Source organism: Anser cygnoides, chromosome 1, assembly GCF_040182565.1.
Source record: "Anser cygnoides isolate HZ-2024a breed goose chromosome 1, Taihu_goose_T2T_genome, whole genome shotgun sequence".
NCBI lineage: Eukaryota > Metazoa > Chordata > Aves > Anseriformes > Anatidae > Anser > Anser cygnoides.
In genome coordinates, this window is record NC_089873.1 from 6,471,686 (window position 1) to 6,486,572 (window position 14,887).

The following is a 14,887-nucleotide window of genomic DNA, read 5'->3' on the forward strand; positions in this document are numbered from 1 at the left end:
CCGGACTCAGACTCCGAGGCGCTGGAATACTACACGTTACAAGTACAAGACTAGCATCCTGTGGCCACCTAACAAAATTCAGAGCTTCTAGGGAAAAAAAAAAAAAAAGAGAGAGAGAGAGAGAGAAGCAAAAAAGCTTCATGATGTGAAGTCAAGGGACAGCTCAATTGGATTAAATTCCCAGGGGTAAATCTTTTAGCAAGAAATTAGAATTGACCTCAGTTCTAGGGGCTGTGTGATTTAGTGCTGTTCACTCTGTGTGGCTAGGCATGCTGTTGACACGTGGGTTGGGAATTTTTAAAGGACAGATTTTTTTCAAAGCACGAGGGAGTTGTTGGCATACCTTACTGGGAACATTACATTTGGAGTCAGAGGTGTTGATAAAAATGGTAAATTTTTCAACATCTTCCACCACAGGAAAACAAAACAAAACAAACAAACAAACAAAAAACCAGCGGGTATGTAAGAAGTTATGCTGTACAAAAAGCCAACTAGTTAAAAGGAACAAACACTTCAATACAGAGAAATGATAAAAAGTAAAGTAGGAAGCACAAAGAGTGCCAACCAGGGTTAAAATATAGACGATGGAATTTAACATGTAGACAATCGAATTCGATCAAAACTTTGTAAAAACTCCAAGAATTAAGGATTAAAAAAAAAAAAAAAAGTAACTTGAAAAAATAAAATCCCAGGTGTCAGATATAGCTTTATTGTTAGATGTTAATGTTAACATTGCAAGCAGTGATATAAAAAGGCAGCGCTATTTAAGAGCACCAGTGGGAGATATGAATCAGTGAGGCTTTTTTCTAGCAAATTCCCCCAGGGACTAACTCTTAGATCAATATTATTTAATGCCTTATCAATGTTGCGGATTTTCATAAAAGATCTCTGTAGGTGACATAGATTGGGTGGTAGCAAATAATAAGAATTTGCTTTTACAAAATAAAGGGTTTCTTTTTAAAGGATCACAGTACAATGAAATCAATTTGAACATAACCAAATGCAAGGAAATCCTTCTGTCGGAGGGGTCGCAGTTCAGTTTGGTTTGATCTTTCCTTGGAAAACAAGAGTTTCGTTTCCTGGGTGCCTAAAAAAAAAATAAGGGGGGGGGGCAGGAGAAGGGGCAGATGTTTTAAACCGAAAGAAGGTAAATTTAGATGGGATATAAGGAAGAAGAAATTCTTCATGATGAGAGTAAGACACTGCAACAGGTCGCTCAGAGAAACTGGATGCCCCACCCCTGGAAGTGTTCAAAATCAGATTGGATGGGGCTTTGGGCAACCTGGTCTGGTGAAAGATGTCCCTGCCCATGGCAGAGGGGTGGACTAGGTGATCGTTAAGGTCCCTTCCAGCTCACACCATTCTATTATTCTGAGATATGAACACCATTTTTGATCCAAAGGATTTGGGTTAGAGATAAAAAAATAAAATAAAATACTGAAGACCTGTGATACGTTGCCCAGACTCGCCAGTCTAACAGTCATTAATTATAGAAATAGGACAGCAAATGGCCGGTGCTTTCGACAGGGCCAAACACAAGGAAGACTGGGAACAACGGGAAGCATCCTCGGAGCATGCCCAGGTGAGAATCTGCACAGAGCTGCTCCCGAGGAGCTCTACATGGGCACTCTATGCATATTAACAGTTTATTGTCTTCTAAAACATTCACACGCCAGCACGAAAAGCTCATACATCCTCAACTTTGCAAACCCTAAAACTAGGAACAATAAACTCATTGTTAAATCTCACAGTTAAAAGACACCACTTTCCTGTTCTTCTGTTTTAAAAAAGAAATAGGGTACCTATACTTACCTGCACGCCAGGAGCGGCTCTTTGGAAGTCGGTGCATTTGTAAATCCGTTCTCTACTCTGGAAATATATTTGCTTAGACAATATCTAAAAGCATTAGCTGTAACTTTTAAGATGAGTCAATTAAAAGCAGACAACTGGAAGATGTATAAATTCTCTTGATTTTTTCCCCGTTTTTACAGTCGAATAATAGATCTATTCTTGAAAGTTGTCATTATTCATAATAGACATATTAAATACTGTTGAGAAAAAAAAAAACCTGACATCCAAAGCAGGCCAATCATTTCTATGTTTACATATATAACAGGTACACACAGCTGGACTCTGCCTGTGCAGTGGTGAGCTATGGCCTCAGCTGTCTGCCACAGCCTCAGACCATACCGTGTGTGACAGCTGCCCATGACTATGTTTAACTATCAATGAAGAAAGCCTTTCAGTCTCAGGGGCCAGAAACTCGTTCAGCCTTTGTGATCAGAGATGTTGCTGAGTGCTTTTTTTTTATTGTTATTATTGCTATTTCTCTGAAGGAAGCCTGAATGAAGAAGTGTCACTTTCATAGGTCTGGGTCCTCCATCTTCCACAAGTCTTTGTTGGCATCTTCGTCCTTGATTTCAATGCTCCTTTATATCTGAGACCTCTGAACCAAAGCTGTAAAGAACTTTCAGAGATATAATAAGTTTCCTGAAGTTTGCTAGAATTAATACAATTCATTTCCCTTCTGCTGCATCTTTGCATTGTGCTGTCACTTCAGACAGAGCCCACTTAGCTTCTTCTGGAAGACTTTAGATGTCAAGGCTATGAGGTTTTTGAGCCTCTTGGAGCGGTTACAATAGCAATCTCATTTCAAATAGATGCTTTTTAGACAACATCTTTACAAAGGAAAACTCCTAAAAGTGTTTTTCAGGGTGAATTAATAATTGAGTCACAGAGCAACAGGTTCATCTAGCTTGAAGAGACAAAAATATTTGGTATCAGGCACAGAAACTCAGAGAACCAACACTTAAGTCAGTGCTTCTGAACAGACATAAAAGCATCATCCCAGATCTGTGTATACAAAATAAATTAATAAATCCCCCTTCCAAAAACAGCAAACCTGAATGCCATTAAAGATTAATGAAATATAACTTAAAAGAAAACCAGACACGAGAAGAGTTGTTTGTACAGTGCCAACCCTGCGTGAAATGCATTAACAACAGATATGAAGACTTCTCCAAAGTTTTTAGTCTCAAGCACCAAGCATGCAAACGCTGGTGGATTTTTTCACCTTGCTTATGAAAAATTCTCTCATACATTGTACAGCTTTGGCTCGACTCTTAGCGATAACTATTCCTGTTCTGCTGAGCTCAGTAGGCTCGTGCAATCATTACGTAGCCCTGGAGGACTGAAGATCTGCTGAAGAAGACTTTTTTTCTCCAGGCCAGAAAGGTTCCCCCCAGCCCCAGCCAAGCACAAGCTAACAAGGAGCAAAGGTTGAAGACATCAAACAAGAAGAGCCATCCAAAATGATACCAATCTTGACCATACGTCTGCGACTGATGGCTTCTGTTTGTCTGTTTAAGAAGGGAGTGAGCAGGGCAGGCAGCAAAAGGGGCTGGGGGTAAAAGCTCAGCAAGGAATGACTAGACAGGGGTGCAGAAAGAGTAAGAAAGCCTCTGAGGGGGGCAGGGAGCAGACATCCCATGGTGACGACTCTCTGAAGAAGAGAGGAGGCTGCTCAGAGCTTGCAACAAGCCAGAGAAAGCACAGGGTTGACGTAAGTCCTGGTGGAAAAGACCTGCACAGGAAGAGACATAACGGGCAAGGGCAGAGAGTGCATAAATGTTTAAGAATTCTCCTAGTCACTTTGAATTCTAATTAAAATAATTAAGCATTCTGGCTGACATTCCAGTAAAGCTTCTGAATTCAGAAAGGCATTCGCGTTTTGTTATGCAAGCTCACCGCGGTGAGAGGTTCAGGTATTTCCACCTCAAAGCACCAACAGCTTCCTGAAAACTAATTCAGTTCCTAGCTGGTAGAGGAACAAAGCAGCCAGAGACCGAAAAAAACAATGCTTCAAGCCAAAAACAAGTCCAAAAGGTCAGACTAGACTTATCACAAAATGATCAGATAAAAATTATTTGAGAAATTCTGTGCAACTACAAAGATACCTTTGGAATTAAACGTTGCAAAACATGAGAGACAACTTTTAAGAGTCCTGTTAATCTGGGAAGCATTTATTATTTTTTCCCAGCAAAAGCAAAAAAAGCAAAGAGGGAACTTCTCCCTAAGAGTCACCACCATTAACACACAGAGCTACAAATAAAAAGATAGCGGGGTTTTGGTCTAAACAATACCAGAAAATAAGCATCGGGCAGAAGATGCAGGCTGGGAAGGTTTTGTGAAGTGACTCATCTGCGGGCTAATGGCAAAACTGAGCATCTGTTAAATGCCAAGGATATAAAGATAGGATTTCTTCCTTGCCTTCGTAAGTAATTTGGACCTTGGCTCCTCAAATTCTATGAAGAACAGCAGGTGCTAAGTCACTTGAAAAGTTGGACACGAGCTCTTTGACCTGCTTCAGTCATTTAAAATAATTAGACCCAACTTCCTCAGAGGAGTACTGTCATGGAGAGTGCTCCTTCAGCGCTGCATAAGCGTTGAGTGTTTGCTTTATGGCTGGAAACAATTCCAACCCCATGACAATTGACTGCTACCGCATTGCTTACAGAGCGAGAGAAAAGAATTGCAAGACAGGAGTTCAGGCAGTTCACCTTCCTTACTCTGAATATAAAACCCTTAAAAAATTACTTATAGCCACCCAGTGACCTCCCCAGCTCACGGCTGAGGCTCGTAGATGGAAGCACAGTCTGAAGTTTACCTCTGGAGACGTCCACTGGGGCGGCCAACTTATCAACTAAGATTTGCTGAACCCCCCTCCAGCAAACGGTGCACACAAGGACAAATCCTTCTCCATAAGGGACTCAGAGGACTAGCTAGCAAAGGAAATTAAAAAAAAAAAAAAGTTCAGCTACTTTGTCAGTGGCTGACACGAAAGCGTTTTCAAAAGCACACCTAACTCTCCATCTTTGGATTGGTAGTTAGGCAATTTTCTTTTATTAATCCAATCTGATGATGATAATTAGAAGTCGGGGAAGCTTGGCTTCCCTCCTACAAGCCCCATTAGTCCAGCTGGAAAGGAAATTTGAGGTCTCTGCATAGGGTCATTCTAAATATCAGAACATGATTCACTTCTAAAGGGGGAGGCAGGCAAGGGAGTCTGCCTTTAGAGTTAATAATCAAGTAATTATCAAGGTGGCATGAAATGTTATTTCAGAACTTGAAGGCCTCGGTAAGGAACCACTTAAACAAAGAGGGAAAAATATCACCTGATCAACTCTACGGAGCGTAACAGGGGGGTTACAACAAAAGTGATCTGCTTATATGCCCAAAATCAGGAGTTCTGAAAGCATTTCAAAGCATTTCAGACATAACGTTTACAATGATAAATGCATGCCTAGAGTGACACCGTTCACTGAAATTGTGCTGCTTTTTTTTCCTTCATAATGGCATTTAAAGAGCAAAACTATTTTCTTCCCTGCTGAAAGTTATGCCATCGGGACTTTTCTCTGCAGGGAGCAGACAGACTGCACAACTTCCAGTGGGCTGACTCTGCAGATGCCTAAGCCGAAGAGAATTTACGCTCTTCCCCTCTTCATCGGTGTTTGGTATAACTTGGACACAGCACAGAGAAGTGGGAGAGGAGGCAGTCGTGAAAACTCAACGCTTCCTTGAGCATCGCCCCAAAACCAAAAAGAAAACCCCACAGACATCACCCAGGAGGAGCTGTGAACACTCCCAGGATGCAAGGGGTGTGCTTCACCCGCTGTGAGCCTGGGCCAGCTCAGCAGAAACCAAGCACGTCAGAGAAACAACTGCCGGAGGCAGGCCGTGTGCTGCCAACTGGCTGCGTAACTGCTGGAAAGAGAACACCTAAGGTTAATGCTACGTTTTTTACACGTTACATAGCAAAATTACGATTTACGGCATCAAAAAGGTTGAGGCGCAGCTTTGAACAGTGGGCGGATTGAAGCAGCTACGAAGGACTTTGGGTAGCTGTGATTCGCTAATTCTGTGGTTGAGAGACTGCTCTTTCTTCCTTCAGTCGCTGTGTACGATTAAATATTTACAAAGAGCACTGAGCCCAGCCAACCAATAAAGGTTGGCTTGTTCCTATGTGTTGGCCAGCACAAAGCTCTCCAATGAGGGGCAAAAACTTCCAGGTTTAAAAAAAAAAAATACAAAAAAATACACTATGTATTGCCTAGGGAAAAGCTCAGCGAGCTGCTTCACGTCCCAGTCCCTCAGATCAAGGAGATGCTGCTTTTTGTGACATGGGTGCTGCTTAGTGCAAAGCACAGCACAGCTACCAGATAGGCCTTCAAAAAGCATTTATGATTGGTTTTTATACTCATATGCAATGATTTTCCATTTTATAATCTCAAATTCGTTATTACTTTTTTTTAGTGTTTTCTTTGAAGCACTGCAACTTGAGAATAGACTTTGAGACGGACTGGAGAACACAATGAGTTGATACAGGGCAGGGAGCCCATGACGAGGTGACATAAGAATTGGAAAGAAAATTCATTCGCAGGAGTAGCACACAGGTGGACAGCTCTACTGGAACTGAAATAACTGCAAGGGAAACAATCTGACACGGTAAAACCTGAGGACAGAGCTGTGAAGGGTGTCAGGAGTTACGGACAAAAAGTTTGAATGAACAAAGGCTGTCTGATAGCAGGAGTATTAATTCACATCCAATAAAGATCATCTAACACGGCTACTTTCTTTGGAAGTTGACCGGTGCGTTGCCTCTAAGGAAGACTGAGGGCAACAGGTCTCTTTTATAGCCTTTTATTTTTTATTTTTCAAAAAATTTATTTTTCAAAAAGATACCCAGTTCGTTCTAGGTTACTTTTACTGAGCACGTGTCCAGTAACTTGGGAACTGTTGACTTGCAGAGCAGACCAGCTCCTTCTCCCCTGAGAGTACGGGTTCTCCATGACACATTTCAGCCTGGACATTGCTCAACTTTCAGAGGAAGAAAGCCCAGGGGCTATTAGCAAGGGGCTTTACACAGAAATCCAACACCATTCCCAAAAACGAAGGCAGCTAAGAATGCTTCTGAAAATCCAGCCCTTTTGCTTTAAAGCTTTGTGATTTTAAATAAAAAGAAACCACACGTTACTGCTGGACACAAGTAGATTCTTCAGGCAGCAAAGCTTTCCATTTACCCATATCTCAAAACCCCAGTTTTCATATAGCTGGGTGCCAACCTGCCTAGAAATGCCCCACGACCTACCTGGTGGCGGTACTGCAGATCGCTGACTGATTTGGTGTCACTCCCAGGGATGCACAGCGCATGCTGTCAGAGTTATCTTTGGGGGAAATGTCTTGGAGCGGGCAGCCTTGAAATGAAGGTATAGATTGGACTGTATCATCTAACAGAGCTCCTTTCTCTGTTACGAAAAATAGCAGAGATCTGTTTTTTTCCTAATGGACAATCCTGCAGATGATTCCAGAAGATACTGTTGAACTGGAAAATGCTCCAAGTTTGGATGGTTGGAACGAGGAAGTTTTACTTGCAGTCTTCCTAAGTGAGGATGGGAGCACGGACGCCCTGGTTCACAGCACCAGCTTCAGCTCTCCGACTCATTTCAAGGAGAAAAATCTGACAAAAGCGATGCATTATCAGGAAACAAGGAGGCATTTACCTAACCAAACCAAGCATGTTGTAGCTACATCTGACCTGCTGCCAGTCTGAGCTGGCACGTTTTTGTGGCACGCTCCAGCATTGTGCAAAAACGCTTGATCGGTCCTGCGTGTAATATTGCCTTTGTTGCTTGATACTGAGCAGAAGCAACCGATGGCTTTGGATGGCCGAGACCGTACAAGTGCCTCTACACTACTGTGTCCTTCGCCAATTGCTAAATTACATTGCTTTCTGTCAGAAAAAAAAAAAAAAGAAAGAAAAATCCTAGAGAATTTCTGACCAACTATAATATTGAGAAGATAACTGATTTGTTTTAATTTGCACATTGTCTAGAGAGAGGCAAAGCTGAAGAGGCAAACAGCAACCTCTGTTATTAACTGCTTTATCATGTTCCCGATGAACAGCAGCAAAAAGGCATCACAAAACCTCGGGAAAACAAGAGCTGGCACATTATCAGAGCAAGGAAAGAGACAGAAGAATCGAGCACAGCTCACCTTGACAAGGCTGACAATAAAATCCTCAGTAAAACAAACATACTCCCTCCCCGTCCCCCAGAAAAGAAAAGCCAGAAGAAGTTAGGTTCATTTTCAGATTATTGTGAACGCATCTTTCCCAGATCTTCTAAAATTGCCATTGATTTTCTGCTAGCATGTTACCTCTGTGAGCACCAAGGCAGGCGGCGTTCGCTGGGAGACTCACATTGCTCAGCAGAGGGATGCCGAAAGAAGTCCTCTTGGCACAAAGGACCAGAAAACGATGCTGTCTTCCCTTACACCACATCTGGCAGCCATTTAAAGGCTAAATCTACTGACCACAATTATAACCCCGGGTTGCACCTGCTGGCCTACTCCTCCTCATTGCAACTCTGCCATTGAAAGCATCTGGATTGCCTCAAAATCCCCAAAAGGAAAAAAAAAATGAGCAGCAAACTATGCACTAACTTCACGTCATCTAAAGAGCAGCCTAACAGTACTTGGTTAAGTAACTGTTGAGCTATAACTATGCCTCATTTACAGAGCTCTGCAAAAAATGCAGTATTTGGAGGGCTACAAAAAAAGAAAAAGATTATATTTTCCTCTCACTGAAGTACCGACAGCAGAATGTACTCTGCTGGAGATGAAACGGTGGGCGTCTGATGGCATATTTTAACTGGTATTCCTCTTTGTGCACGCAATGTAATGCCACCCAAGGGGGAGATTAAAAAAAAAAAAAGTCTGTAATTTGCAACTCCATTTCAAAGTCATATCGAGCATGATGTGAAATTCAGGATAGGATTCTTGAGAGAAATCTCCTTGGAAAATGCGTACGCACCTCGGGGAATCTTTGGATTTGCTTCTCCACACTGGAAGGCTGCGCTGTCTTTCAACATTTCCATGTTGTTTACTCTTTGCATCTAATTTTGGAGCTAGTGAGTGGTTTATTACAAAGGTGTATCTGACTAGCTGTAAGATAGTCCTTGTCTGCAACCTCCGAGATTTCTGAAATCCCTTAGTATTCGTATTGCAACTTCTAGTTGTAGTGAGGAATTACTTTCCGGTTAGGGATTAATCCTGCTGGCAGGTGTTATGGAGGCAAGCAACATTTACATGTGTGAAAGACCTTCCTTTATGGCCCTGGGGGGAATAAAAAAGAAAAAAGAAAAGAATTGCCTGCATTGATCTGATCATTCTCAAACAATTGCAAAGAATATCATGCTTTGAGGCTTTTGGTAATCATCAGCGGGGATTAGGAGGGAATACTCTCCTTAATAGACTTCTGGCTAAAGGAGTTTTCTCTTTCCTCTGTGTCACCTTCCCTGAAGCGGTACAGACAGGCCACAGCTGGATCTGGGGAGAGGGAAAGATTAAGATCATTTTCCCGAAGTCATATTCTCTTCCTCGGATGCCTGAGCGATGGTGATGCTTAGATCCAAATTCATCGCCGAAGCTGACGTCAGACAAGAATCTTCCCGCGGGTCCCAGCAGGAGCAGGAAGACTTCTGTCCTCGCTTGTAGCATGCGTGCTTTGATTAGAGAGAAGCGGTTTGATCACATAATCAAATCCCATTCATGGAAAAGGCTAGGAGTATCGGTGATAGCTGCAGTCCTTCCTGTCTTTTTCCCAGGGCCCCAACAATTTGAAGGATTTCAGTCCCCTGTACGCTCCAGCAGTGAAGTCTTCAGATTTAATCTAGTGTCAAAGGAAAAGCAAACACAGAAGTTCACAGCATACAACTGATGTGATTTCCTTTTGCTCTTATATTCTGATTAATCTCACTTATTTTTTGCCATGCAGAGGTTAGACATCTATCCTCATCTAGTCTTCTGTGTTCTTTGTGTTAGTGGATAGAACTCTACAAACCGTCCCTGAAACTGTCTCGCTGACCGTAAGGAGAGCCATGACGGCTACCTTCCACAAGAAATCTGCAATTTGTACAGCTCAAAGCAGGCAAATTCTATAAAATTATTAGGAAGAAACCATGGGAAAAAAAAAAAAAAGTATTTTATGTTGATACTTCCTGCTTGACTGTTTTCAGATCAAAGCAAGCAGTGACAGAAGAGCTCTTTGGAGGGCGTCTAATCCATTATGCCGGGTTGATTCCCTCCTCCAGCAAGACACCGGCACGGCTGTGTCTCGCTGCACCCCGCAGCGAGGGTGCTTCTTACAGGCATGACGGGCAGATTTCAGTCGGGCACTGCCTTGAGTTGGGTTTGTCCGGTTCGATGAAAACCAAAGCATGCTGTGCTCTGCAGACTTGGGGCACGAGGCTCTTTTTAAGGAACTATACAGTACCAATCCTCTTCTTTTGAATCGGTACTGGGTGAGATTATTAGAATAAAACCAGAAAATCATCATCACAATTTATACACCTAGCTTTCACAAAGGATAGGCTCATGCTTAGCAGTGTGGTCAACTATAGTCAATAATCTTGCTACTTCTGTAATAATGCAAAGGCACTGTACAGATTGTATCCCTATTGCTTAGTCCCAAAATAAATATATATAAACAAATCAAATAGGACATGCAGATATATATAGACACAATTATGAACAACCATTTGTGCAGTTTTGAGCTAATTAGACAACGAAAAAATAAAGACAAAACAACAGAAGCTTAATTATTATTATTTTAACGTTAAAAATACAGTCACATCAAAATAGGATACACAGTTATAAAACTGTTGCAGATGACATAAGAAAATAATGTGTATATATTTTTTATATATAAAAATCTACACTATTTACTAATGCTGATACATATTTTAGAGCTTCGTGTTGCTTGCACAAATGAATTGTACAGCCTTGTTACGAATTACAGAACCATCGTTAAACACTGCGATTATTACACTTAGCCACGATATTATATACATACATTTCTAAGCTGCTGTAAGCAATCAGAACTAAGGTAAGCCCAAGTCATATTTATCTTCACAATTTTAGAGTTTCAGTGTAGTGCTTTGCTACTGTTACTTCGCTGCAGTTTGCGACTCTTAAAATATAAAATTGCCCAGTTCATTAAAAATTACATCAGACACATCATATACACAAAAAAAAAAAAGTTTTTGAAATATACTAAGTAAATGTTACTTCCATCTGTAAAAATTGTTTTACTTCTGTACCTTAAAACTTACAGAGCCAACCTGCAGCAATAATAGGCACTAAAGCTCATTCTTTAAAGGAAAATAAAATAAAATCCATTTCTATGTTTTCAGTTAACAAATGTTACAAAAGAGAACAGGACAACCTTCGAATCCATCCAGAACCGACGTTGCTACCGATGCTATGTACTTAAGGATTAGAAAATCTCTCTGTTAAGCACTCCAAGGACCTCTTCTGGCGAGATCCTTACCCGCCTCCGGTCCCCTTGGTTTCAAGGAGAGGTCAGTGCATCCCGCACTGCCTGCGTGGTCCCCGGCAGCTCACAAGGCTGCATCCTCCGCGTGCCACTTCAACCTGCGTTTTTGTCACCCCCAGTTCACAGTCAACGAAAAGAAAAGCAAACACAAAGTTAAAAAAAAAAAAAAAAAAAGGCTGCAAACGCTAATTAAAAATACGTTACCGGGAGTCTAAGCTTCCTATTAACAGTCAGGATGGTTTTAGTGTAAAAAAAAAAAAAAAAACAACAGTCTCTCAGCAGCCTGAAAGCACAGCAGCACATGCCCTATCACAGGCACGGACCTACCGGCTCTTTGGGGAAAAATAGGGCAAAACCAAAATGGAATTGACATGACAAAGCTTAAAAGAAGGGATAATGCATATGCGCATGGCTCAGGGAGTATCAAGTCACGACCAAGTCTCAGCCTCCTGCATGTACTTCTCAAAAGCAACAAGGAGCTGGTAGTTCTGATACCTGTGAGATTTGGCCTTGCAACCAATTTGTTTAGCTTGACAGCACGGCGTGGCAAAAAGTGAAGGGTGAAGCACCATTTCTGGATCTGGCCTTGCTCTCACCATGCCCCAGCATTTTGCAGATTTCAGACATTCTGATGGTAGGTTTGGGTGCAAAGGTAAAAACTCTCCGCTTTCATTCACCTAAGAAACTAGAGACTGCCCTGAATTTTCAGCACCATTTCTTAGCCAGATTATAAAGACATTTTTGGCTTTCTGCTTTTGCCTGCCTGCTCCTTCCTGCTGAGGAAAATGACAAACAGTAGTCAAAGGAGAGGAAATTAACTCTCACATAAATTTAAATTAATAATCCCAAAGTATCTCCCCTGCCCAGAACAGATACTGGGATACTGAGGCAGCTGTATAACAATGACAGAAAATCCCATTCAAAATGAATGGCTTCTCAAATAAATTATAAAGAAAAATTAATATGAAATAAAAGTACTTCACAAGCTTTGCCCAAAGTTAAATGCATTTACATTTAAACTCTTTAGCTCTTTTTCATATGCATTTGTGTATGTAAGTGCACACTCGCACACATGCACCCACACATCTATACAGTGCATTATCAATGTCAGTCAAAATAAAACCTGTAAATGTGTTAGGTTTTAGGCAGAAAGATCATAACACGAGTTATTTAAATTTGAGGGAAAATGACAGTATTAGCTATACTGTGTATATGATCTTATTGCTATTGCTACGACTATGTGCATCAGATCACTTTCGCGAGCTTCGATGCAAGTCTAAGAACTCAACTAGCCTTCAGTGAAAGCCTGAAACATCTTTGAAATAGTGTTGTTTTTGACCGAGTCATGTGAACTGTCCACATTTCATAGAGGAAATGAGGTGGACTACTGCTAACACAGTAACGCATAACTGAGTTTGGTTCTTGCCACTTTAGTAAGTACAGACAGATTCTCAGAGAAGCACAGACTCATGCATAGACAATCCATCGTTTCGATTTCGGTAGTGTTGGGCTTGAGCTGATGGACCTGAATATTGGTATTGTGGTGAACCATGCTCTTCAAAGTGTGGTGAAGTCCTGTATCTTATTGGACCATCCACAGAAACAGCGGGAAGACCGTGGTCTTGAAAAGGTGTTGCCTGAAAATGCTGGTATTTCTGGAAGCTATCCAAGTGACCCGTGTTAATGTCTTGGCTCCAGGGCTGCCTGTACGGTTCGTGTCTATAAATATACGCAGCATCTGGCCACTTTCTATCTTCTGGTAAATAGTCCACAGGAGGGATTATGAATTTGACACCTGGGGGGGACCTCAGGTTGCTGGTATAGGCATCGACAGGGGCTACTTCTATCCGAGCAGGGGCTGGGGAGAGAGGATTTTGGCGATTGGCAGGATAAGAGTTCACTTGTAATTTATCTGGAGAGTAATCTGCGGAAATAAAAGAACCATATGGCCTACCAGAAGGGCTGGTTCGATTCCCGTGGTAGTGCAGAGGTATGGAACTTGTATTGCCTATACTGGAAACATGCTTTGGAGAATTTCCATGATAAGTAGGTGGATTGTTATAAGATGGCAGTGGCTGTTTTACATTCAGTCCATGAGGTGGTCCATCAGATGGCAAGGAGTATTTTGGAGATCTGGGTTGGGAAGTGAAGGTGTAATTGTTGGATATTTTTAATGGAGCAGGTATTTTATCAGCTTGTTTTCTTGGACTATTCGAATATGCTACATGCCTTGGACTCTGTGGATGAGCTCTCTCAAGCATCTCTTCAACAACATTCTCATTCTCAATATCAGCTTCCGGAACATTGTCGTACTGTGATGCATTAGACCCACGCTTACCTTCATCAGCATCCAAAACCCTCATCTTTTGCTTTACATTCAAAGGCTGTGTTTCTGCAGAACCTGGTGGTGAGCCTGAAACTGAATGATTTATCGGCCTTCCTTTCACCTCTGCAGTAAGTTTCATGGTCTTTTCAATTATTTTGATATCGGATGGTTTATTCCACTTAGGTACAAATTCCCTTCTTGTATTTGAAATAGCATTAGAATTTTGGTTAGCAGCTGCATTATCGTATTGCCTTGAGTTGTCTTGCCCCATGGGTTGAGGCTTTCTTCTAGCATCTACCTCAGTTTTGGACTGTATACTCTGTGTGTCTATCGGTCGAGACTTCTGCTGTTTTAAGGAAGGTTGTTTCTCCAGTGAATTAATTCTTTTTCGGTTATTTGGTGAATTTTCCAGTTCTTCTCCAGAGGATGGTCTCCTCTCTGTCCTTCTCGTTGTTTGTGTACCAGTGCTGTTCTGTCCATTAAGCATTGGAGTGGAATTAGGCATAGCAGGCTGAGGTCCTGATGGAATTTGCCCCAATGGCTTCTTTGGAAATTCATCTTCTTTACCTAAAGAAAGAACAGTAATAACAAATTCACATGTGTATAGATATCGTCTCTGATCTGTTGGTCATGCAAGCAAAAATAACTAACTCAATCATCCAAGCCTCTCTCTGGATAACCATGTTGTCAAAGACCTCAAAGGTTTTTCTGTATATTAACAAAGAATTTGTTTAGGCTCTCATCTCGACCAGTTACTCTAGTCTTCCTTTCTACAGCTGATACGATCTTGCCAAGCTTTTCCTCATTGACATCGCTGATGGAGAGAAAAAAATAATCATTTTCCTAGATGATATTTTGGCTACCTTACCTACGCTGTACGTGTCCCTCCTTGCACTGTCCTCATCACATTAAATAAACTACTTTCTCCACTTTAAAGATCCTTTCTGATATCCCTCTTCCAATCCACCATCTTCCATTCAGTCATCTTTTACTGTTCACCTCTGGCAAGCTATGCTATCTACTCTGCCCTCACATGTTCAACCTCTCTAGCAGACATCTCTGAACTTTCTCTCACTTCTTTTTTGAGTGCTGTTTCCCATTAACATCTGCAGCCATGTCCTTGTTCTTCCTCAGCCCCTGTTTAGGGGATGTCATTCTCTGTATTAGAA

The 14,887-nt window shown here is 41.6% G+C and overlaps 1 protein-coding gene across 16 annotated transcripts in view; it reads right to left on the bottom strand.

Annotated features, from left to right (window-relative positions):
• Positions 1-10,646: 10,646 nt before the first annotated feature.
• Positions 10,647-14,887, bottom strand: part of USP6NL (USP6 N-terminal like) — a 119,111-nt gene continuing 114,870 nt past the window's right edge. For all 16 annotated transcript variants that reach the window (XM_048062615.2, XM_048062618.2, XM_067004964.1 and 13 more), the window contains one exon: positions 10,647-14,285. In XM_048062615.2, the coding sequence (XP_047918572.2) occupies positions 12,844-14,285 (1,442 nt within the window). In that variant the 3' untranslated portion in view covers positions 10,647-12,843. The remainder of the gene's footprint in view (positions 14,286-14,887) is intronic.